Raw genomic sequence first — 26,475 nt, 5'->3', positions numbered from 1 at the left:
CCTGTGGTTTTTTAAAGGGTCCCCGCTTCGCCGTAGCGGAACAGGCTCGATTTCCGTAGAGCCAGTCCCTCCGGATCAGAGGGAGTCCGCCATTACCGATGGCGCCACCCCGGAAGTCGAAGAGGGTCTTTTTCACCACCTTGGTTTTTACTCTACTCTCCCCTATGTTGCAAAGGATAAGAAGCCCTTATCAACCTAAGGGCCACATTCCTTCATGGACAATCTCCTGGGGTCTGCATGGCAGTGGTGGGTGGGGATCAGTGGCAATGTGGGCAGAGAAATTAATAGGACTCTTACTTTTGTACTGTAGGTTACATTCTGATCACACAAAAGTCAGCTTTATACACACACACCACACATCTCTCCATCCAGACAAGCAGGAAGCATTATCAGAGTTCAAAGACACATTCCAGCCATGCAGAAACACTCCAAGAAGATGCAGAGAGGAGTGTGGCCTGGAGATTGCTTGTGGGCTGGATAGAAAGGTCTAGGGGGCTGATAGTCCCCCACCCCCTGAACAGCAAGCTCCACACACCACACTTTGCAAATAGCTAGAATGATTGGTTATAAAAGCTTATTCTTCTTGCAGTCTGTTGTTCATTTAGTTTTGCCTGTCCCCGTTAAGTAGTGGCCAGGAGAGGGCAGTTTTTCACTTTGCATGGTAGACTATTGTGGCTGTTACACTCGAAGTAAAACCAGTCTCATTGCCCTAATGGACCTCTCCAGACAAGTGTTTTATGGCAGGTGCATTCTGCATCATGTTCTTAACACAATAATAGTGCATTAGTGGTGGATTTATTCTGGTTTAGTTTATTCTGAGATACTTCCCCAATGCTACCGTATTATTTCTGTCTGGAGGGACAGTGCAACAAAAGGCAGAACAAAAATAAACCAGAACATTTGTATGTATAAAAAATATAGCAAGTTATGGGATTTTGCACTGATTGGAAGTAAAGCAGTGTGTCAGCCCCAAAAATTTTGCAGGCACAAACAGTATTGAAAGTGGGATCATGTGTGACTGCCCCAATAGCATCAAGAGAACAAGTAACCATGAATGTGCACTAAAAATTATGTCAGGAGAGGTCCCATGTTTCTGTAGTTGCTACACTGAGATATTATGATTGACATTTCCGCAGGGAAATGTGTATTAAAATCTGTTGGCTTTATTAAAATCTATTAGAATTAGAAGTCTTGAATATTGGGTGGTTTGGTAAACTGACTATAGAAATCTATGTGGGTGCTGCTGCTTTATTAATTCCCTGAATGAGAGCTGGGGTTATGGAAAGTTTTGCAAGACAGATATTTATATACACATCTCACAGTTTCACAGTTTGTATGACTAGTTACAGATCCAGGAAGGATGAGTAAAAAAAATAATTCCTGCAGTGAGATTTATAGTCCACCTGTGATCAAACAGAATTGTACATGCTTCATTTTTACTATGAAAATTCAATGCTTTCTTAAAACAGATCTATACCAACCCTAAAGAACCTGAGGTAAGAGAAAGTCAAAAATCAAGTAGGCAGAAATTATGCTTTATGTTCAAGTTACCCAGAATCTCAGCTTCCACCACCAACACATGCATGCTTGGAACATAGGAAGCTGTGTTATACTGAGTCAGGCCATTGGTCCAGCCAGCTCAGCTTTATCTACAATGACTGGCAGCTGCTCTGTAGGGTTCCAGACAGGGATATACCCAGACCTTCTTTGAGATGCTGAAGATTGAACCTGGGACCTTTTGCATACAAAGCTGGTGAGCTAAAGCTCTTTCCTTTGCTAAATAGAGAGAGGACACAGCTTTATTTTAAAAAAGAAAACCAGCAAAGGCATTCCTAGACAATCATTTATAAGATCTACAATCATCACCAGGACTAAGCTGAAGCCATGTGTCTTACTTCAGTTTCCAATTGCCCATAGGATCTGTCAGCAGCTGAAGGAAGTGTCTGGCAACAAGCCCTCCTTTTGCCATTATGGTTGGCTTTAGAACATACACAGTCAGCAGAAGAGGGAGGTGTCAAAACCAGCTTGCAGTTTTTATCCTGATTTTTTATTTGATTTCTTTTGGTATCATTTTTGTTCATTGTAATTGCTTTGTGCAATTTTGTTAGCTGTCTTGATCATCCTAATGAGAAGGCAGGATGTGAATTTAATTAATACACATTTGAGTAGGGACGCAGGTGGCGCTGTGGGTTAAACCACAGAGCCTATGGCTTGCCGATCGGAAGGTTGGCGTTTCAAATTCCCGCGATGGGGTGAGCTCCCGTTGCTTGGTCCCTGCTCCTGCCAACCTAGCAGTTCGAAAGCACACAGTGCAAGCAGATAAATAGGTACTGCTCTGGCGGGAAGGTAAACGGCGTTTCCGTGTGCTGCTCTGGTTTGCCAGAAGTGGCTTAGTCATGCTGGCCACATGACCCGGAAGCTGTACGCCGGCTCCCTCGGCCAGTAAAGCGAGATAAGCGCCACAACCCCAGAGTCGTCCGCGACTGAACCTAATGATCAGGGGTCCCTTTACCTTCTTTTCATTTGAGTATAATCACGGCATCTCCCACTCTGAGTTAGTGAACTCATTTATGCTTACAGTGGTACCTCTACTTAAGAACTTAATTCGTTTCTGGAGGTCCGTTCTTAACCTGAAACTGTTCTTAACCTGAGGTACCACTTTAGCTAATGGGGCCTCCAGCTGCCACCGCACCGCCAGAGCACGATTTCTTCTTCTCATCCTGAAGCAAAGTTCTTAACCCGAGGTACTATTTCTGGGTTAGTGGAGTCTGTAACCTGAAGCATCTGTAACCTGAAGAGTCTGCAACCCGAGGTACCACTGTATTTCAGAACAAGCAAACCATTTCATTTTTATTATTTTTTTGCCCTCCTTCAGCTGTTTATTTTTTCCGTACACATTTTTTCTTAGCATGACAGATGAGTTAGGCTGGCACCATTGTACATGGAGTACTAAATGTTCCAGCTAATTAGAGCCAAAGTAATGTAATAAATGGTCTGTGTATGGATAAAATAACATTTTATAGGACCAACATAAAGTTTTCTGTGTAATGGCATCAAGTGTGGGACTGTCCTTAATACAACACAGTAATGATATCTAAGGACAAAGCAATCAACTTGAAGAAGGGAGTAAAATGTCAACAGATAGCTCATGTGCTTTAATCTAAGGCAGGGGTCGGCAACCCGCGGCTCCAGAGCCGCATGTGGCTCTTTTGCCGCGGCTCCGGGGCGGATACTAGCAAGGGGAGGAGGCGCATTGTGCGCCCCGACACTCCCCACTGTGGCGGGCGCTGTACTGGCTGTGACGTCGCATGGGGGCGGTGCGTGCATTAGTCACGCACTGTCCCGACGTCACCTTCCCACCCGCCCACCCGCTACATTATAAGGGTCACTGCATTGAAAGGGGGCATGTACGCTGGTCACTGTTTTGAAGGGGAGTGAAGAACACACACACACAAAAAGGTAACTTGTTAATTTAACGTTTATTTCTATGAGGAGGAGTAATTCTGAGGGGTCAAACAAAGAAATAATAAAAAAGTGACAAAAAAGTTATTTTTATAATGACGAGTTTTGCAGCTCCCAGTTTTTTTTCTTCGGAAATGGGTCCAAGTGGCTCTTTTTGTCTTAAAGGTTGCAGACCCCTGATCTAAGGAGATGGAAAACACTTTCTGAGATCTCATGTGGGAATTATTATATGGCTAGGACATCCCATGATGGTCAGAAGTCTATTTGTTACAGTAGCAAGTTACAATCGGTCTTGCTCTTTGCTTTTCAATCTCCAGCACATGACAGAATTCTACCGGTTCAAGTTCAAGTATTCAAGGAATGGACCTCAGATGGACTTCGATAGGTAAACACTTCATCATTTAGTTTCTCGGGCAAATACCTTGAGAGAGATGCTTGCCTTAAAACAGGGATGGGAAACCCTTTTCAGCTTGTGAGCAACACTCCTTCATGGGAAACCTTCCAGGGGCCACAAGCCAGCCCTGAGGCATAGGCAGTGCCAGAACCTAAAAGGAGCAGGGTCTATGTTTTTTTACAGAAGGCTATCCAGCAGTCAGAGGTTTCTACACTTCTCTCCATCCTCTATCCATGTAAGCAAGAGGTATTATTCAAGGACACATCAGAACCAGGCAAAAGCTCTAGAGGAGGGGCAGTGAAGGGCATGGTCTGAGGAGAGTCCTGAGGGCTGGACACAGGCCTGGAGGGCTGCATTTGGTTCCCTATCCCTGCCTTGAAGTGTTTAATTTGAGAAAACTGCTCTTATGCAGACACACTTTTGTTTTATTTATTTATTTATTTACTGTGTAGTGCCTTTTCACATGTAAACTACTTTGCAGTCTATTATTGCATGTCTCCTACAACAAGCCTGTGAATTAGATAACTATAAGATTCCTCTTTACAGTACTAAGGGTGCAATCACGTGTCTACCTCCTAAGGAATGAATCATATTAAATACAGCTGGACTTGCTTCAGGGCAAGATTAGGATCAGACAGAGACAATAGTGAGTGGCCTCAGGCCCTCAGGCCATCTTCTGATTTGACAGATGAACTGAGATGTATTATGGTAATTGGACTCCAAATTGCACACTTTCCTGTCAGATGGTGCTTTCCCCACCACTGCCACCAGGTGGCACAAATCATGTGGAACTGTAGTTTGTAAACAGTTCTACAAAATCATATACCATCTAGTTAAAATACCGTGTACAACCTAGAATTCAGATTTTCTTTGATAAGCCACTTCACAAGGTACTCATGATGTACCTCCATGGTGAAAAAAAATGTTAATGTGATTTGGCACTTTCAGTTATCCTCTTGAATATCTCACCACTCACTTTGCACCTAGTCTTCTTGCTGTGTGAACTAGAGCTAGATGTCAAGATCTGGGTTACAGATTTAGAGGTGCTGAAATAAACCTGTTCAGCTTGCTTTAATTAAATCTTTCTTAGAAGGATGAGCACATACTCTCCAGTGGCAATCTGATGGTTTCTGAAATTGCTTCCTTATTTCTTAGATAGGATTCATAGATACAAATGCTGAACAAATGAGTATTCATAACCATTTTTAATTTTGGAGCTGTGCCCTTTCCACAGTCATAGTGTCAATTCATGTGTTAATGACAAATTTTGTAATTCTAGGCAGTAGCCCACTGCAAATCTGTCTTTCCTATTTATCTTGATTATAGTGGTGAAAATACTCTGCAGCCCTTTTATATCCTTACTGTAAAATGTGTCAGTGGGTGTTCTATATTTGCCAGTGGGGCATAAGTGGCAGTGGTTGCTTTTGTGACTGAAAATCATTTTGCTATTTTGGCTTCTACTGGTGCTGTGAGATTGATGTTCAAATCCTGTAGAATGGTTAGATGCTATAGCCAACACATACACACTGGCTTGCGTTGGTGTAACTACAATGTTATCCTAAGTCTGGCAACTCAATCTGCAATCTTATCAGAAGAGGCTGCAGCAGCATATCACTGCACATGTTTCAAGTTGCTTTGTTGTAAGTAGATCTGTGATAGCTGAAGTGTCTTCAGATGGCACATACCTCTTGTCCTGTCCATGGCCCTCTTTCCATGTGTCTTCCACTCATTTAGGGAAGGTATAATGACAAAGAACACTTCAGAGTCAGTTCTAATGTTCCATAGGTTGCTCACTCCCACAAATAATTTATCACGTGAAATTATATGATTACAGTACTGTGAACTCATGTAAGATCATTGCTCCAATTCCATGAAACAGACACATTGTTAAAAATTTCCCAACAGATGCAATCATATTTGCAATCTTGTGTGTGTTCAAGGCTTTCATGTCACACTGCTCATGCAACTAGTGTTCACACGAGCAGTTATTCATGAGAGTGGAACTGTCCATGACTGTCAGTGGCACATCAGCTTGCAACTGACTCATTCTCCTGTGGGTTCAAACTCCTAGGGTTGGCTCATAGGTTGGGGGAAGGACCAAAGTTCAGTAGCAGAGCACATGCTTTCCATGCAAAAGGCCCAAAGGTTTGGGAAAGATGCCTGCCAATGGGATCAGTGGTTTGACATAGCACATGTCAGCTTCCCATGTTGTCAGTACACAGCTATGCATTGCGCTGGTATTGCATAGAAAGTAGTGTCCCTTACATCTGATCCTGCACATCTATTTTCTGGTGCAGTAGCTTATTTTATAGGATTATATTGAACTTCAGCTCCTCAATTCAGTAAACTGTTTCTTTGCACCTGTTGAGTGTATCTACTTTTAAAGTTTGTTTTATGCCTTAATGTTGAGCCATATGATTTGGAGCAGACTTTGACTTCTTTATTGTTTCAGTGGTGACACTCAAGGGAACTTTACAAATGGAGGGAACAGTGAGGAAATTAAGCAAGCCAGCATCTTGCTGATCCGCAAACTGTATGTCTTAATGCAGAATCTTGGACCACTGCCTAATGACATTACATTGACCATGAAACTGTTCTTCTACAATGATGGTAGGTGATGAGATTCCACCTTTCTTTGCTTCCCTTAATTTAATTCCCAGGACTAGCACACAAACAAGGAAACTGGGGAACTGCTATCAAAATGTATGTCAGAGTTTGCAGCTTGGAGGCAAATTGGTTGTCAAGGTGGGCAGTGGGAAGGAATGGAGGGATCGTGTGAGAACAGCTACATACCTAAGTGGTTCCTTGTCATCCTAGAAAAATGTGACAAGTGGGGGACCACAGGGTTCTGTCCACAGGGTTCTGTTCTTGTTTAAGATCTTTATAAATGACTTGGATGAAGGTATTGTGGTTATGCTCATCCAAACAAACTGGGAAGGGTAGCCAATACCTCAGAAGACAGAATCAGGATTCAAGATGACCTTAACAGATTGGAGAAGTGGGCCAAAACTAATAAAATGAATTTCAATAATGACAAATGTAAGGTTTTAGGTTGAACAAACAGCTGCACAGACATAAGATGGGAGACACCTGGCTTGATGGTAAAGGTAAAGGGACCCCTGACCATTGGGTCCAGTCGTGGCCGACTCTGGGGTTGCGGCGCTCATCTCGCTTTATTGGCCGAGGGAGCCAGCGTACAGCTTCTGGGTCATGTGGCCAGCATGACTAAGCCGCTTCTGGCGAACGTGCTTTCGAACTGCTAGGTTGGCAGGACCAGGGACCAAGTAACGGGAGCTCACCCCATCACAGGGATTCGAAACGCCGACCTTCTGATCGGCAAGTCCAAGGTTCTGTGGTTTAACCCACAGTGCCACCCGCGTCCCTGGCTTGACAGTAGTACATGTGAAAAAGATCTAGGGGTCTTCGTAGACAACAAACCTGAGTCAACAGTGTTATGCAGCTGCAAAGAAACCTAATGCTATTCTAGGCTGCATCAACAGAGTATAGTATCCCAGTTAAGAGAAGTAATAGTCCTGCTCTATTCTGTCTTGGTCAGAGCACCTCTAGAGAACCACAATTTAAGAAAAAATACTGACATGATGGAACATGTGCAGTGGAGGACTACTAAGATGATAAAAGGTCTGGAAGCAGAGCCTTATGAGGAACAGTTGAGGGAGTCGCTATGTTTGGCCTGGATAAGAGGAGACTGAGAGGAAATATGATAGCCATCTTCAAATATAAAAAATGCTGTCACATGGAAGAGGAAGCAAGCTTGTTTTCTCCTGCTCTGGAGGCTAGGGCCTGAACCAACAGGTTCAAATGAGAAAAGAAGGAGATTGTGTGGCAAGGTCCCAATACCTTCCGGGATGTTGGAATAAAGACACATGAAACCAGTATTTTAGATTAATGGGCAAAAAAGGCCACAACTTTATTGGTTACAGAATGTGAGTGGTATTGCTTAGGCATTGGAAACGAAATGACTATATCTGACTCCTGCCCATCTGCAGGAAGTCTTGGAAGGGTTAACCACCAGTTGGGGGAAGCCCTGCTGATGCACATCAACTAGGTACTCCCCCGGGGTCACCGCTAGGGGTCGTGCCATGGCTCTAGCCCCCCATCTGGGGCGTTGGACAGCGACCACGCCCCTCGGATTTCTTTAACGGAATACCCTTGAATTAGGAGGGGTAGGTGATGGCCACTACCTCTCCTCACCTTCAACCTAATACTCCAATGCCTAACCGCCTAACCCTACAAAGTTGTGACAATTTGCTACGAGGTAGGTGACAAAACCAAATGGGTTCAAATGGCTGGTTTCAAATATCTAAAATGCTGTCACGTGGAAGAGGAAGCAAGCTTGTTTTCTCCTGCTCTGGAGGCTAGGACCTGAACCAACGGGTTCAAGTTACAAGAAAGGAGATTCCAACTAAACATCAGGAATAACTTTCTGACAGTAAGAGCTGTTCACCTCCCTCAGGAGGTAGTAGGCTCTCCTTCCTTGAAGGTTTTAAAGCAGAGGTTGGATGGGATGCTTTAATTGAGATTCCAGCAGAGTAAGAAGTTGGACTCACTAGGTGACCCTTTGAGTTCATTCCAAGTTAACAATTCTCTGATTCTTATGTAAGCCATTCTGGGAACTTCTTTTGACTGAAAAGCGGTGTTAAAATGCTATAAATAAATAAATGTTGGGACAAATAATTCATTTTGATAATTTCATTGTTTTATTCTCTTCATAAACTACTTTGCAGGGCTTTTAAAAAAAACAATCAAGTGGTATTTAATTCTTTGACAAGAGATGCACAAAATAACATGGAGCACAATATCTAATGAACTAACCATGCTTGTTGTTTTTTCGATTTTCTTCAGCTGCCTAGCCTAGCTTCTTGCTCTGGGGCCTGCATTTGCCTTTTGCTTCAGGCTGTGCAGCACAGGATTTCATATGTCTTTCCTTTGCAGTCACACCCAATGATTACCAACCCCCTGGCTTTAAGGAAGGCAACATCTCTGATTGCCTGCTTTTTGATGGTGAACCAGTGAACCTCAAAGTCGGGTCAGTCTCCACTGGGTTCCACATTATGAAAGTGAGAGTAACAACAGATAGCAAACGGATGGGGTTGCTGGAGAGCAATCTGGTTGAGGAGAATGGTTCCACTGAGATCTCCCATCAGGGGCTAGACTGTGATGAGGAAGAAGAGGAAGGCAGCACTAAAGTAAAGGAAGAGGTTATATACAATATCATTTTCCTGAATCCATTGTGTGTATGTGTTGTAGTAGGGGGGCAGCCCTGTATTGGGAAATTTTTAATGTCTGATGTTTTACATTTTTTTATGTGCTGTAAGCTGCCCAGAGTTGCTGGGGAAACCCAGCCAGATGGGTGGAGTATAAATAATAAAATTATTATTACTATTACTACTACTTAAAATTCTAGATTTAAAAGGGATTGAATGGTGGTTGTGTTTGACCATGCTGCTGAAAGAAAACATCCTATTATTAAAGCATCCACTGCACAATATCTGTTCAGTCTTTCTTCAGGGCAGGTTGTTTCACAGGCAGGATGGTGGACTGCTGAACAGTCCTTATGCTCAAGAAGTTATTTCTAAGGGCACATCCAGATGTTTGATATGGTTTTAAAAAACCCAAAAAACCCCCAGCAACAACAAACCACCAGGGTTGTATAGAAAGGAACATAGGAAGTTCCAAAATTAATCAGTGGAATAATAACTCAAAATCACATATTGTTTGCGAAATAATTAACTAATTAGCAGAGTTAGTCATGAACATGCAGATTCCCTGTACTGAACTGAATGAAAAAGAATCCCTGTGCTTGTAAATTGTATTACAGAACCTGCAAGTTGATGGCATGGAGAAAAACAGGATGCATGAAGGGAATGCAGATTCAGAAGGCAAAAACAGTGTTTTTTTTAATCAAAAGGGAGCAGGTATTTCTTTATTCATTTGAAATATTTTTGTGCCACCTTTAACAGTGATAACCTTCTCAAAGTACTTTATAGAATATAAAGCTATAAAAAAATAAAGAAAAATAAAAATACTAGTAATGGTTAAAATGTTAACTATCAAATATGAGACCAGCAATCAGTTAATAGCAATTATAAACATCAGAAATAGCCAGGCACTTAAGGCCTGTTTATAGTTAGCAATGAACTAGGCGTATGTCACAGAGAAGAGCATTTCATAGGGATGGGGCCACCGCAGAAAGGCCCAGTCTGATGCTTGCCAAGTGAAGTGCCCCCCCCCTTTGAAATAGTGCTTTCTGGTATTACCAAGGGTTCTTTCTGGGGCCTGTGATAGCCGGGAGTCTATCTCTGCAGGTAGCTAGCTAGGAGCTGTTTAGTTCAAGATGGAACTCAGTGCAATGAGAAACTTGTCTGGGACAAAGGCAAGCAAATAAGAAAGGGCTGCTACTCAAGATAAAGATTCCTCTTGAGAGTCTGCTGAGGTGAAAACTGGTTAAGTCTAGGGAAAGTGGGTGGCATTTTTATCTATTTATCTATTTTAAACTCTTCACTTGTTTCATTAGCTTGTGTGGTCTTAAAGGTAAAGGGACCCCTGCCCATTAGGTCCAGTCGCGGACAACTCTGGGGTTGTGGTGCTCGCTTTATTGGTCAAGGGAGCTGGCGTACAGCTTCCGGGTCATGTAGCCAGCATGGCGAACCAGAGCAGTGCACGGAAACACTGTTTACCTTGCTGCCAGAGCGGTACCTATTTATCTACTTGCACTTTGATGTGCTTTCGAACTGCTAGGTTGGCTGGAGCAGGGACCAAGCAACGGGAGCTCACCCCATCGCGGGGATTCGAACCGCTGACCTTCTGATCGGCAGGCCCAGGCTCTGTGGTTTAACCCATAGCGCCACCCGCTTCCCTGTGTGGACTTAGCTTATGTTAAACACCCTCATACCTGGAAGCCATAGCCTACAGTACCTTGAAAGGCTTCAAGGAGACACCAGGGAGGTTATCCAGGCTGAATAATAATGGGGTAACCTTGTAGAAATAATCTCCCTGCCCCCTTATCTGGTGGCAGTGAGTTCATAAGCAAAAAAAAGTTGGAAGAAAGGGGGAGAGCGTCTGGGGAAAACGACTTTGGCAGTCTCACCCGCAGTTGCACTCAATGTGTTTTGACTACAGTGGTACCTCGGGTTAAGTACTTAATTCGTTCCAGAGGTCCATTCTTTTCTTTTTTTTTATAAGATATTTATTAAGATTTTCAAAATATTACAAAATAAAAATAAAAAAAGAAGAAAATACAAAATAAAAATGGTTAAAAACAACTCAATCTTTCCATTACTTGTTTTTCATTAGCTTGTTTCCTGGACCTCCTCACGCCTCCCTTTTTCGTATTCCAGTTCGGTTTGTTGGTTCAGCAAATCCTTACCCTCTTTGTTTATCCTAGTCTTTAATCTTAAAATATTGTAACGTTAAATTTTTACCTATTAATAATCCATTTTTCATATTCCCTTATAGTATTACAGCTGAAAACCACTTAATTTCTATCCAACATCATTCTAACATTCATTAATTTTACAATATTTCTGTATAAAAAAATTCCTTCCTGTAGCACCTTAAAGACCAACTAAGTTAGTTCTTGGTATAAGCTTTCGTGTGCATGCACACTTCTTCAGATATTCTTCAGAATATTTCTGTAGATAGTCTTTAAATTTCTTCCAATCTTCTTCCACCGACCGTTCCAGAGGTCCATTCTTAACCTGAAACTGTTCTTAACCTGAAGCACCACTTTAGCTAATGGGGCCTCCTGCTGCTGCTGCGCCGCCGGAGCCCGATTTCTGTTCTCATCCTAAAGCAAAGTTCTTAACCAGAGGTAATATTTCTGGGTTAGTGGAGTCTGTAACCTGAAGCGTATGTAACCTGAAGCGTATGTAACCCGAGGTACCACTGTATATGGGATTTTAACTTAATGCGGTATTCCTGGAACGTAACCCCCTCATAAGTTGTGCGTCTGTTGCATTACAATTTTATGCCTGTCCCAGTGTTTACCTCTATTAAGATTATACTGCTGGAGGTTAAGACTACCAGTGGCTTCTGGTTGTGATAGCTATACTACAGGATCAGAAGTACCATGGATCTAAATACCAATCACTAGGAAGAATAGTGGGAGAATACTTCTTGGGGACCTCCCATAGATACTTAGTTAGCTACTGTAGGACACATAGATAGAGATAGGCCTTTGGTCTTATGCAGTAGGGATTATGTTCTTATGACTGATCTGGTGTCCAACTAATATTTTACATTAAAAGAGATGCATTTTAATTTTTCTGATTTAGCTCCTTTGTATTCAGTGATTTGTCTGTATTATAAATTTGTGTTTATCAAAATCTCTTTTTTTTGAAAAAGGTATATATTTAAATAATAGAGTATTTTTTAAAAGATATCTACCTGAAACAGCATAATGTTTATATTTCAGAAACATCTAGAAAGACTGGTGTAAAAGGGGCAGAAAAAGCATCTCATCAGGTGAGCATCACTACATTGTAAACATGATTAACAATAGCTGCTTCTCTGACTACCAGTGCCAGTTCAAAGCATTTTTCTGCCTGAAGTGGTATGCAAATGTTCCTCTACTCCTAGCTTGGACCAACACTTCAATAAGTCTTCATGCACCATGTGAAATCAATTTTTCCCTTCAACTATCCCTGCACCCTGAAGTGACACCTGAAGCTGGAGAATGTGGCTTACTGTCTTTGCTGACACCACCTAAAGCCAATGTATCTGCATTTCCAGTAGGAGTCCCGGAAGTCTGGAAAATATTTTGCAATAGTGCACAACGCAATACCACCTAAAAAGCAAAACCCCCAAATTGTGATTTATCTGAAACAGCTAGATCTTCTAGAATTAGGCCACACCTCTAACCAATCCCTAGTGCCACATGATGGTGCCAACATTAGATGAGAACTTAATGCTTGTTTTCAGCTTTTAGGGGATGCTTGGAATCAATGCTGACATTCCTTAAAACAGCAGTAGTTGTGTTGGTTCTGTCAAGATGTAAAATCCTTTAGTATTCAAGTTAGATTGAGGAGGGGGGAATTCGTAATCTCTGGATTACAAATGTGCCATGGTTTTGGAACTTCTTGGTAATGGTTGATGAAATCAAATGACTGTAGAACTGTCTTTGGATTTCGCACACACACACACCTCTTAGGATTGCAGCCTCAGCCGCCTGCCTGCAAGATTAGAGTGGTAAGACTGGCCTGTCTTACAGGAAAGGATTTCTGAAATAAGTGGGTGCAGACTTTGAACACCACAAAAGTGCTATATAAATTATTATGCCAATGATTTTGCAATCCATTAAAAGGTTTCTTTTAAAATTATTTTAAAATAATATGCAATGTACAACACACAGTAATGCATAGCCAGATGAAGGTGATAATAGAAACCTATGTAAGGGAAAATATACTTCAGTGCTTCTATGAACATCTTGCAATGTTTTTTAAAAGAAAGCTGAGGAGGACAAGGGTACTGCTAGAGGGTTTGGCTTCATAGAGTAAAAAATGCTCGTTAACCCTGTGTCAGCCCTTTCAGTGCTTGAGGCAGAAAGTCTCAGTGGCAGCACAGGACAAAAATATACATACTGTAATATATTAAATAACTGAAAGTTTGGTGCCCTGTAATGGTGTCCAAACTTTGACCCATGAGGCTACTGACTCAGTGTATGTGGTATATTTTGAAATGATGACATGACATTTTGTCTGAAGTAATCATTGAGTAAGTTTAGGGCTTGTTCACATCAGCCCTTGTCTCTTGTATGAAAAAATAGGAAGGATACAATTTTGCACTTCCTTTACTCAGCAGTCTGAAAGTGCTGACTCATTGAACACACACTGTGGATAGTGGCCCTCATTAAAATGGCATGATTCATGCATGCTGCAGATTTAAATTTGATGGCTTGTATTAAAGTAGAACACGTTAGTACTGGGCACTCTACTGTCAAGGAATAGATGTGGGCACATTCTTCCCTCTACTTTTTGTCACCACAGTAATTAATTTCTAGCATAAATAAATAACCATTTTCATTGGCAATTTTATCAATGGGAAAATGGACTCCCATTTTTCAGAGACTCTCTTGACTACAGGCAAGATCATGTGGACTACTTCAGGGGAAAAGAACACCAGGTTGCTAGACAAAAGCAGTACACTGATCTCAAAATGCCATTACTTTGTGAATGATTCATTCATTCTGTTCCACATACCACAGGGACTTTCCCTTCCCATTGTCTCACTAGGAAGTAGGCAAGCCAAATAAATGATTAGCACATACTTTAGTGGAATCGAGCTCACAAAGAAAACCAGACTACAAAAATTTGAATATAACATTGTGGGTAAGAAAGTGCAGTAAAACGTAGGCAAGAGAGATCAAAGAATGTATTAGGGTGATCTCATTTTGTAGCTGACTCTTCTTTACTTACACCCCGGAATACAGCCAAATTAAGCTGAAGTACTTGGCTCAAGAGGGACGCTGGTGGCGCTGTGGGTCAAACCACAGAGCCTAGGGCTTGCCGATCAGAAGGTCGGCGGTTCGAATTCCCGCGACAGGGTGAGCTCCCATTGCTCGGTGCCTGCTCCTGCCAACCTAGCAGTTTGAAAGCACGTCAAAGTTCAAGTAAGCTCCGGCGGGAAGGTAAACGGTGTTTCCGTGCACTGCTCTGGTTCGCCAGAAGCGGCTTAGTCATGCTGGCCACATGACCTGGAAGCTGCACTTGAGAGCCAGTGTGGTGTAGTGGTTAAGAGCGGTAGTCTCGTAATCTGGGGAACCGGGTTTGCGTCTCTGCTCCTCCACATGCAGCTGCTGGGTGACCTTGGGCTAGTCACACTTCTCTGAAGTCTCTCAGCCCCACTCATCTCACAGAGTGTTTGTTGTGGGGGAGGAAAGGAAAGGAGAATGTTAGCTGCTTTGAGACTCCTGAAGGGGAGTGAAAGGCGGGATATCAAATCCAAACTCTTCTTCTTCTTCTTCTGTACGCTGGCTCCTTCGGCCAATAAAGTGAGATGAGCGCCGCAACCCCAGAGTCAGCTACGACTGGACCTAGTGGTCAGGGGTCCCTTTACCTTTACCTTTACTTGGCTCAAGAGCTAACCAATAGCGAGATGGGAACCTGTGGTCCTCCATGTGTTGATCGCACCATCTCAGACTATTCCTATATATTGGCAACTTTGGCTGGAGCAGATGGGAGACAACAGGAGAGCCACAGATTTCCTATCCCTGTGGGATGTAAGTGTGTTCCAAGGCTTTCTTTTAAAAAGTTAAAGTCAGTTCAAAAGGGGAAATTTAGAAATAGAAGGGAAGGCTGCTTAATCCTTTCTGTGTCCACCATTTCTTTACTCTAAATCACTTTTTTTTTTAGAATAATATTTATTGATAATTTCAAAATTACAAGAAAAATAAAAAACAAAAAATAACACTACAATACAAAAAAAGAAAAAAGAAAAAGAAGACATTAAAAAAAAGAGAAAAGCACAAAATGTGAAAACCAATATGACAATACAGCAATAAAAAAAGTAAAAAGAAGAAAAAAAGAGAAAAAAACGCAAATCCCAAATTGCATATCCATAATTTCCATTTGCTTGTTTAATAACCTCTTCACACCTCCGTTGTTTTTTTTAAAATGATTTTTATTAAAGTTTCAAAGAAAAAATTACATAGGTAAAAAAGAAAAGAAAAAAATACAAAATACAGAAAAAAGATAAAAAGCACTTAAAAGAAAAAACACATCGATCTTTCCATAGCTTACATTTCATTTCGTTACTTCCCTGACTTCCTCACACCTCCCTTTTTTTGTATTCCAGTTCTATTAGTTAATTCAGCAATTCCTTTCCCTCTTTGTTTTTATCTTAATCCTTTAACTTAACATATTATAACTTTAGATTCTCATCTGTTAACAATCCATTTGTACATACACCTTTATAACATTGTTGCTAAGACCACTTAATTTCATTCTGACATCATTCTAACATCCATTAATTTTGCAGTATTTCTGTAAATAGTCTTTAAATTTCTTCCAATCTTCTTTCACCGACTCTTCTCCCTGGTCTCGGATTCTGCCAGTCATTTCCGCCAGTTCCATATAGTCCATCAACTTCATCTGCCATTCTTCCAGAGTGGGTAAATCTTGTGTCTTCCAATACTTTGCAATAAGTATTCTTGCCGCTGTTGTGGCATACATAAAGAAAATTCTGTCCTTCTTTAGCACCATTTGGCCGACCATGCCCAGGAGAAAGGCCTCTGGTTTCTTCAAGAAGGTATATTTAAATACCCTTTTCATTTCATTATAAATCATCTCCCAGAAAGCCTTAATCCTTGGGCATGTCCACCAAAGGTGAAAGAATGTACCTTCAGTTTCTTTACATTTCCAACATTTATTATCGGGCAAATGATAGATTTTTGCAAGCTTGACTGGTGTCATGTACCACCTGTATATCATTTTCATAATATTCTCTCTTAAGGCATTGCATGCCGTAAACTTCATACCTGTGGTCCATAACTGTTCCCAGTCAGCCATCATTATGTTATGTCCAACATCTTGTGCCCACTTAATCATAGCAGATTTAACCGTTTCATCCTGAGTGTTCCATTTCAACAGCAAGTTATACATCTTTGACAAAATCTTCGTTTTGGGTTCTAACAGTTCTGTTTCTAATTTTGATTTTTCCACCTGGAAGCCAATTTTCTTGTCCAGATTATATGCCTCTCACACCTCCGTTTTTGTATTCTAGTTTAGTAATTATTTCAGCAAATTCTTTCCATCTTTCTCAATTTTTGTTATAAAATTTATCTTAACAATTTAACCTAATAATTAACTCAACAAATCCTTACCATCTTTCCCCATATTCTATTATTCAGATTACCTTAATTTATTTAACCTTATCTTACCCCTAAGTGCCTTAAGACTTAAATCTTAAATTTCAAATATACATAACTCCTAATATCATTTCTGCTAGAGTCGTATAGTTTCATTCCCACATTTTCCCTAATATTCATTAGCTGATTCTAAAATAAAAAAGTTTCCATTATAAATTCTCTTCCAATCATCATCCAGCGTCTCTTCTTCCTGGTCTCGGGTCATGTCAGTCCTTATTGTCCATTCCGTCTAGTCCATCAACCTGGAAGCCTTATGTCCGAGGCCCTTAAATCTCTTCCATGTCCCTTCTGCAATTCTTCATCTTGTTTGTGCTTGCCCTTTTCCTTGTCTCTTGTTGGTCTCTGTCTTAGTTTCTTTCCTTTCTCATTGAGGAGTAGGTCTCTGGGGGATTCCAACCCAAAATTGTCTCCATCACCCTTCATCCAGCTCACCCATTCCCCACAGTCCCACTCCCCACAGTCCTCGATATAATCCAAAATGAATTTAAAATCAAATTTCAAGATCTCTCCAAAGCTAGGAATCTCCTCATCTCCAGACTCCCCTTGGCCCACTCCAGCTTCAATCTTCAATAACAGCGGCTTATGCTCCTGTAGGGCCTCGGGTCTCTCCATTTGTACTATTTGGGGTGCAGCCACATCCTCCTCCATTGTCAACTGCACTTGCCCAGTCGGTACAGATTGATAGGTTAGTTCTTGGATGATTTCTGCATCAATGTTATTAACCACAACAGTCAAATCCATTTTCTCATTCATCAAGTCCATCTTTTCATGCATCTGTTCCAGCAGAGCATTTGTCTTGCATAGAGCAAGCAGCCAGTCTTTCTCCCAGCTCATCTTTGTTCAAGGTCGGAAAAGACTGTTCCCACAGTCTTAATCTCACAGATGTTGGGTCTCAAATATGCTGCAACAACAATTTAGCAAGCTCCCTCTAGAGGAGACAATCTACTTGTATCCATTTTTTTTTTAAAGACAAAGGAAATTACTTTCATTTTTCAGATATTTCAGATGTTTTTCAGATATTTTGTTTCTTTAGGATGCAAAAGGCAACATTAGAATCAACTTGTTTCTCTTCATTGGCTATCTGTCAAAGTGTTACGTTCACAGTCAATGAACCTCAGCAACAGTTTCTGTCTCTAACACCCCGTTCCCAGGTTAGAGACGGTGGAAACTTATCCTTCTTCACTCCCTCTCCTGCTAGGGTTAAACAGAGTCCCCCCCCCCTTTTCTCCTGCTTCCAAGGGGGGTTTCAGTGGTTCTAAATGAAGGAAATTTAGTCCTTTTTTAACAGCTTCCCGGCTTTAGCTTGCAAAATTTTTGCTTTAGTTTATATACAAAAAAGCGGAAGGCGGACTTCCTGTTTACACCTTCCCGCTTCGATACCAAATTAAAACAATTTCTTGATCCAATTTTCCGTTTCCACTCACGGGTACTTGGTTTAAGTCCAATTGTCCACAGGAAAAAGTCAGCGCTCTCTGGCAATGGCTGTGCGGCTTCACTCCGTGAAAGTAGCAGTCAGTTCGTAGCACCGCGCTTCTCACCCCACTTCGCTCCGGAGCCCCTAGATGGGATTCCCCGCAAGTAGGGGGGCGCTTTTGGTGCCCTGCCAAACCCCACGTTCCCAGGCTTCCTCCACCTGGGATTTCTAGCGGGTCCCCACCTTCGCTGCGGCGGGAAGACCCAGTTTTCACAGAGCCTGTTCCTCCGGTTGAAGGAACTCCGCCATTCACCAATGGCGCTGACCCGGAAGTTCTTTACTCTAAATCTCACCCATTTCCTGCCAAAATAACTTCCTCTCCTATGAGATTCAAAGTGTGCATTTGCAACGATAATGTGTGTTTGGAACCCTATGCTAAGAAAAGGAGCTTTGAGGGAGGAATTATGAAATGGTGAATAAAGAAAATGTTAATCAACCCACCCACCTTTGCCAGTTCTCTGCTCTAAACACTCATTCCAGAAAGGGGCTGGGATGCTGTTGCACACATTAGCTGTAATGCAGCTTGTCAATTCCATTAAAACTATTGCATGTACCCTCTCACTTCTCTCTACCTTCTTTTATTCCACTGATCTCCCTCAGTTCAGACACAGATCAGTTCATGTCAGATCTGAACCCACATCATTTGCATGTGAAATTTCCCCCTTCCTGGTGGATTTCAGTTTCCCAATAGCTTGTCTGGATTTCTGAGTGCCTGCTCATATTCCATAATGGCATATCTCATTGTATCTCTCTATTTCTAATAGGAACTTGTAAGCTAATGATCCAGGCAATATCGATTTGGGTAACCTCAGTATATTGTATTCACTAACCTCCCTGCTATTTTATCTTTATGTTTTGTCACTTTGAGCTGCAAAGCCATTTTACTTATGTCTGCCATTTTTTTGTAAATAAACACATATTCATTTAGATTAAGAACATAAAAAGAGACTGTCTGCTGGAGCTGGCTAATGGCCCATCTAACCTAGAATTCTGTTCTCATAGTGCCCAGCCAGATGCTTGTAAGCAAAACCTTTTCTTACATTCGTTGGTCTTCGCTAACTCCCTTAAATAAGCAGGATTTCAGCCGGTAATTTTAAAATAATAGTGTCCATTTCAATAACATCTGTGGCATACAAGCATCTCCAGTACAAGCCCCACAATAATAGTTCCATGAACATGCAGGATCGATACGGTTTCACATATGCGTGTACAGATACATGAGTAGATCTAGTAACAGACTACCCGTATGAAAATTGTTACAATGGAATGGATTATTAAGTTGCTCTGGGTGACCTAAATGTATTTTACTTCTAAATCTCTTCCATTTAGCCTGGCTCTTATAGTGTCTGCCATCCAGCTGGCACACCCATTGTAGTGGTATCACTTTTGCTGATCACTCAAACAAGTGCTGTTGCTAGGAAAATGTGGCAGTTCCAACCCACACCCCCTCCAGCCACCAACTGGTTCTTCCCCATCTAGCCATCCATTTTCCAAACAGCATGTTAAAAGTGTGACTAAAGAAGTATTGGGGCAGACAGACTTTCCCTAAAAGCATCTCTCTCCCCTTCGGCAGGAACTCTCAGACATACCTCCATCCTTAACATTGCTCTTGGCAGAAGGACTGCTTTTCCTAGGACAAAGAAAGCCCCAAAGAAGCAACAGGGTGGAACAGAAACTCTTCCACTGTTGTGATTCCAGGGAAGGGCAGAAAGGATGTTTGCCTGAGACAAGGGCTATCTAGGGAACAGATCTTAAAAAAGATGAAAATGCCTTTCTTGCAAAGTCACTTTTCTAATGATATACACACACATTCAAATGACAGTGGAGATACTAGTATGGAAAGAATTTCACAGAAAGGGGTGGCTTTACTATTCACTTGCTTTTCATAGTTTCCCTTACCATATTTGGTAAAAACTAGAGGTATATATAGACTTTTAAAAAAAACCTATGGAAGATCCTGGTCTTGGGCCTCAAACATTACAAAAAATGACATATTTGAATGAATAGATTCATGGCTACCATAAGTTTTCCCTGGCATAACCCTGTTTCCTTTTCCCTCATCTTGTTGTTGGCATCCATCTGTCTTGGGAGATGATGGAGGAGTATGAATTTGAGAAGTTCTAGGAGAGGCAGGAATTATTAATAGTTTGGACTCTTGTGCTAGTCAATTAATTAACCTGGCTGTTTGTTTATATTTGGTGCTCCTGATTAAATTATGGGGCCTAATTAAATGGGCATTCTCCCAACATTATGATTTATTTGCTATGGTTTATTTATATACTGTACTTCTTTTTGGCCCAAAGGCTTCCACAACAGTGAACAGCATATTAATACAAAAGAAGGATACAATAAATAAAACTATATATATATCCAAATATCTACCAACCACATTCATCCCTTATATCAGCTAATCTTGAAGTTCAGCCTCTAGCCTCACTCCTTGCCACACCCTCTCCTCAGTTGCAGTGACCTTTGAAGCAATCTGTAACGGGAGAAGAACTAGAGGGAGCAAATTAGTAATCAGTTGGATTACTTACCACCTAACTAAAAGGCATGGAAAAACCTTAGGTTTACTCCATCCTTCAACCACCTGTACCATCATGGGATGGGAGATAGGCCAAGAAGAGAAGAGTGATATTCTGATGAAGCTGAGACTGGGGAGGCAGCTGCGATAGGCCTGAGGGCCCCGTTTGCTTATGAGCATCCACCTGAGAGCTGAACTGGATTCTTGTTAATATTGCCTAGGTTTTTTTTGGGGGGGGGGAGACTTCATAATTTGAGGAGGTTGTGGTAATGAAAATAAGAATTTTCAAGTTGTGAGGTTGAGTTGGGAACTACACATTGTTGTTCCAGTTGGACCTGGAAATGCAGCAGGGAAGATGCAAAGAGCACTCATGTGACTTACAGCTGTCATAAGACTTGGGGTTTTTTAAAAAAAAGAAAAAAACCCTACTCCACTTAGCCACCTTTCCTGATAAATGAAGGTAAACCAGTCCCTTTCCAAATTCTTACAAACATTTCCCACCCCCAAAACTTCAGGGGAGTTCTCCTCCCCACCCCTTCCCAAATCACCAAAAGAACTTGTCAGGGAACTGACATCGGAGCCAGAGGCGGAGGCTAGGCTCTCAAGCGATGCTGGAGAAGGGCCCAGCAGGGGGAGAGGCGGCTCACCAGCTGGGGAAAGAAATCAGCGTAACACCAGGGATAAAGGGGGGCAGATGGGGGAATCGGCGAGGGGGCTCCAGGACTCCTCGCCGGAGATCAGCGAGGAGAGCACGGGTCCTCCACTACCCACGCCCTCCCTGCGCAGAAGGCTTCCGCGCAGGGAGAGTAGGAGGAGACTTGGAGTCAAACAACTTTTATGCTGGAAAAGGTTTAAGAAACGCCCACTGACGGATTCTGCTAGCGACTGAACAGCCACGAAGTGCAGGGCTGTTCAGACAGAAAAGGTTTAACAAGGCAACTTAGCCAGGAGTGGCACCAACTTGCTCACGAGCAACCCCTACATTTATTACAGAACTTGAGCGGAAATGTTCAAAGAATCATAGAAGTGTAGAGTTGGAATGTACAACAAGGTCATCTAGTCCAATCGCCTCCAATGCTGGAATCTTTTTGCTGAATGTGGGGTTTGAACCCACGACTCTGAGATTAATAGTCTCATGCTCTTCCGACTGAGCTATCCCAGCTTCAGACCATTTCTAATCTGAACTAAATCCTTTGCATAGGAAGAGCTTAAAATTAAACCTTAATTCACAAGACAATGATTTTTCTTTAAAAACTGACTTATCTGTGCCCCAAAACATATCTTCAGTTTTGCAACAAGGCATGTTTGTACCAGTGTCTCTCCCATTCACTTCAATAGAACTTCTACATTTGAACTTACTTGTGCTGTCAGCTACTTCAATTAGTGTCTGTGCATGGGGTAGGGGAAAGTAGCTGTTTTTGCCTTAGGCATCAAAATGTCTTGGTCTCAGGCCAACCCTGCATGAGGCACAGCAGAAGTCCCTACTCATGCATTTTAAATTCCCAGCCATTTGATGGTGGCTGTGGTGGGGAAGTCAGCTTAATCCTGTGTGCTTAACTTCTCCAGTCTTCAATGAAGACTTTTTAAAGACAGTCCCCTGTGCAAAGGCTGGACTTCTCCTTTTTGATGATGTGGGGATGAGGAGATCACTGCATTAACAGAAGTAACAGAAAACTGTGGGAAAAGTTCCTCTATCTAGCAACTCCTGCATTTACTCGTAGGCCTAGGTTGGAAATGGTTGCTTTCTAACAATTTGAGGTTTCCTCCCTTCTATAAAAATAGTTTATTTTTGTTTAAGGTAGAATAATATTTATAGACCAGCTAGAAGAAAGCATTTGAGCCCTCAAAAGCAGCATTTCTGCAAAGGAAACGCGATCCTTGTGGTTGCAATTCTGCCACTATGTACAGGGTAAAGAGGTGCACTGTGAGATCTGGCTGTAAAGTTTTATATACTATACCTTGAGCTGTGTGCAATCTGTGGATGTCTAAAAAATAGTCAATGAAATTTCTGCATTTCCATGCATGGAACATGGAACCTCTGGCCCATTAGTTGTTGTTAGATTACAACTTCCACAACCCCTATACATTGGCCATGCTGTCTGGGGCTGATGAGAGTTGAAAACAAACAGCAACTTAAGTGTCACAGTTTCTCTATCGCTATTCTGTGCCCAAAAATAATTTATACAGATTACCGTAAATGTTTGTTTTTACATTTATGATTATAATTAATCATCACCATTGTTAAATAATTCTGTGGAGAAGGGAACTTTCCTCAGGGTCAGAAAAATGGAAGGGCAGCCAATTGCAATGAAAATAGTGCTGTGGTGCAGGGGTGCCAAGTTGAATAAAATGTTGCAGGGACTGGTAAGCCCCATCCTGCATAATCGATCACATGACATGATGTGCACACACACTATTTGAATGGCAATGCCCATCAACTTGGGGGGGTGTGTCAAATATTTTATTGGGGGGGCGAAGAACCCTCAGCCCCTAGGACTTGGCTCCTATGCTGTTGTGTCACTTAGAAGTCATGGTTACACCATTTGCTTGGTAGTAGAACATAGAACATGGCCTCATGATGGAACAAGGATGAAAGCTGTAATCCATAACATCTGGAGGGCACTAGGTTGATGAAGGATGCTCTAGTCAGTACTATTCTTGTCCCTCTGCTCTGAACCTTCCTACTACCTGGATACAATTAAAAGACCTATAACAAAATGCTTTTTCACTGAAAACAAATAAGCTAAGCCTGGGACACAAGGATATTTTGTGGCACAATCTGATATATGAATACAATTAAAGAAGATTCAGAAAATGGACTGTGGGCCTTGGGCCATGAATGTTGATTAGGGTAGTTGGATGTGACTGTGTACTTGCCTTTGTTTGATATTGCAGCACATTCAAAAGGCTACAGTCTTCTAAAGATGTGGCACTCAAACTGCATACTTCGGGTGAATATGACAATTTTGGTTTCTCCCAATTCCTCATTTTTCCATTCTTAAATTTGGTTCTCCATATTTCTACATCAGTTTGTGATTTTTGTTTTAATCCTCATGAACATTAATCAGCAATTTAGTGCAAATTGCTCCTAATAAACACATTTTATACACAATTTTTTCCCAGTATACACAATTTTGCAAAGCAATTTCCCAGCATATAGATTTGTGTATGTTATTTCCACTAATATTCATTTATATGCACACTTTCTCCCAATATATGGATTTTTGTACACATTGCTTGGCCGGAGAGCTGCACTGCAAAGTTCAAAGACATACAAATTTCAAAGGGTGGTTTGTTTCAGTTGCTGTATTGTTTCTGATAGTGCAAATTAGGTAAGCTTCCTTTTAAAAGCAAACTGAATCGAATTTCTCCTCAAGCACAAAGAAAAGATGCATAATGTCTGACAAGATTCCATGAGAAGCAGGCTTGCTTCTCGCTTCCACTAGATAGCTTCCCCTTCAATGTACAGTTGCAGGTGGATGCTGAGTATGTTCTTCTAGGTCACAGTCTCAACCAAGACCTAGCTAGACAGACCGCTTAATGGTTTTTCTCTCTCCTGTTGCAGCAATTGTAATGTCCTGTATGATTTTTAATTGTATTTCTCTTGCTTCTTATATTTCTTATATTGTATTTTATTGTATTACAATTTGCGCTGCATAGAATTCAGTCTGTAACACCATAAGAAATGACAGGAGGAATGAAAATACATTTTAAAATCAATATTAATAGTTGATGCAGATACACTGCAGACCAACTGAATGAATCTTGCTGATGGTCCGTGGATTACAGTTTGGGAACTCATTCCCTAAAACATGCTCTGGAATATTCTGCAATGTTACAGTTCCATCAATCTTCCTGCAAGTATTCCTTAGCAGACAAGTTGATGGGGAAAAGTTTAAGTTGATGGAAAGTTTAGTGAATAATACACAGTTTGAAATACACTACTCTAGAGAGGCAGATGTGCCTAGAATTACAAGATATACTGAAGAACCAATCTTCTTTCCCATTACTCTTGCAGAAATTGAGACTGGACAGTGCTTTTAGCCAGGAGGAAGCAAGTGGCCCAGGGAAGAAGAGGAAGGTCAGCATGCCAGTCAACTCCATTCTTGCAGCTCATCATCTATGACTGCCATGGACTGCTTTGCTTTGACTATAATGTGCTAGTAGGCATCCTTCCTGTTTACTGTGTCTTCTAATCTTTTACCTGCTTTAGTGAACTCTCCATGCACAGAACATATCTATATTTTGAAGAGGCTATATCTAGTTTCCTGTTTTAAACCCTGTGTGGAATAGACCTGCATATATAAATGTATAGGGTGTAGTTACTTTGATGTGTATAGCTAAGCTAGAATGAACCTACATCGATTCTATACAGTTTGGGGGTGTTTGAAGTTGTTGTTTTTGCCACACTGATAGAAATATCCCCCATTCTTTCCTTTCCAGTCATTTCTATAGAGCTTGTATCTGTCACTTGGTTATTAATTGTCATTTAAGATGCCACAGTCGGAAAATGCAAGTTGTAACTCAAACTAGCAGGATATACAGTAGTTGCTTCATTATCTACTTCCACTTCCCCAAGCAGTTGAAGGTTTTGGGGACAGTCACCATAAGATTCTATTTATTCTTTGTAGATGAGAGTACTGGAGATTTGCACTCACGCTCCATAGTCTGTTAATTTACAAATATTCAGGTATTTATCTGCCTTCTGTCCACATAAAAAGTCTCATCTCTCATTCCCTGGCTCACCCCAGGCCAAATTGTCACATACTACACCTTTCCCCAGAGGGCAGGGCTCTTCAGACAACAGCCCCATTTCCTCTCCATTAAGTGACACTGCCCCAAAGTGCTTCATCACAAAGCATATAGTGTGGAATTGTTACACTTGGTTCATATTTTATGGGGAATCTACATCAGACTGTAGAATATCTGATGCTTTTTAAAAGAATTGAAGAGCAATGCCGTCCCTGCAAGTATAGACTACTTTAGCACTTCTGTCTGTTTAACAGTTCTAGTTATGATATGTGCCGGGGAATCTATTGCCACTTTACACCATTTAAATTTGTATTCTATTTAGTGCTAGAATACTCTTCCATCTATATTTCTTTTAAAAATGAACATATGCATGCAATAGTGCTTAACTGAAATACAGTTATAGGGGTGATTATAAAACTGATTTTAAAAAATTCATTTTTCTTCACCATTAATTTTAGCACTTCTTATTTTTTTCCAGTCATCCTAAAACACTTCATAATATTTAAAAACATTTATATTAATTCCTTCCTTTTTGAATATTCTTTATACACCAACTATATTAATCTATATATGCTAAATATAACGCAGCATGAAACTGTGTGTGTGTGCGTGCATATAAATATAAATGGTTTCTATACTAATATTACAAAGAAAATGAATATATGTATTGTAAATAGATAAATAAATAAATAAATGGCAATTTCAAAATGTAACTAACTTGTTTATTTCTTGTCCCAAGTTCCCCAATTCCTTCTCAGCTGCTAAACTCCAACCATTAATAACTTCCTCTCTTTTTCTCCTTAAGCACAGCTGTTAGTTTTACAGTATTTGGTTGTTCCAAGAGTTTCCTTAGAAGGCCCATTTAATTAGGTTTTCAACATCTTCCAATGTGTTCTTTACAAGATTCTGGGTAGTGTTATCATAAACAATACTTGGGTTTGGTGTCATGTCATTTTGCATTCCTTTACATAGTTTGAGAGAACTTT

General features: G+C 41.1%; 1 protein-coding gene and 1 long non-coding RNA gene across 10 annotated transcripts in view; one reads left to right on the top strand and one right to left on the bottom strand.

Annotated features, from left to right (window-relative positions):
* Positions 1-26,202, top strand: part of HORMAD2 (HORMA domain containing 2) — a 37,727-nt gene extending 11,525 nt beyond the window's left edge. For 5 of the 9 annotated variants that reach the window (XM_080986427.1, XM_080986426.1, XM_080986420.1 and 2 more), the window contains 7 exons: positions 1,470-1,496; positions 3,780-3,847; positions 6,309-6,466; positions 8,810-9,075; positions 9,696-9,792; positions 12,291-12,340; positions 24,756-26,202. In XM_080986427.1, the coding sequence (XP_080842553.1) occupies positions 1,470-1,496; positions 3,780-3,847; positions 6,309-6,466; positions 8,810-9,075; positions 9,696-9,792; positions 12,291-12,340; positions 24,756-24,863 (774 nt within the window). In that variant the 3' untranslated portion in view covers positions 24,864-26,202. The remainder of the gene's footprint in view (positions 1-1,469; positions 1,497-3,779; positions 3,848-6,308; positions 6,467-8,809; positions 9,076-9,695; positions 9,793-12,290; positions 12,341-24,755) is intronic. The other 4 variants (XM_080986423.1, XM_080986422.1, XM_080986421.1 and 1 more) reach the window with 3 other exon arrangements.
* On the bottom strand, positions 2,060-3,773 carry LOC308466029. The gene is made up of 2 exons (XR_013980612.1): positions 3,637-3,773; positions 2,060-3,153 (listed from the first exon to the last, which is right to left on the bottom strand). It is a non-coding gene; the product is annotated as an uncharacterized lncRNA (long non-coding RNA).
* Positions 26,203-26,475: the final 273 nt, after the last annotated feature.

Source organism: Podarcis pityusensis (assembly GCF_964106645.2).
Source record: "Podarcis pityusensis genome assembly, chromosome: 16".
Taxonomy (NCBI): Eukaryota; Metazoa; Chordata; class Lepidosauria; order Squamata; family Lacertidae; genus Podarcis; species Podarcis pityusensis.
This window is presented reverse-complemented; position numbering and strand designations above follow the sequence as displayed.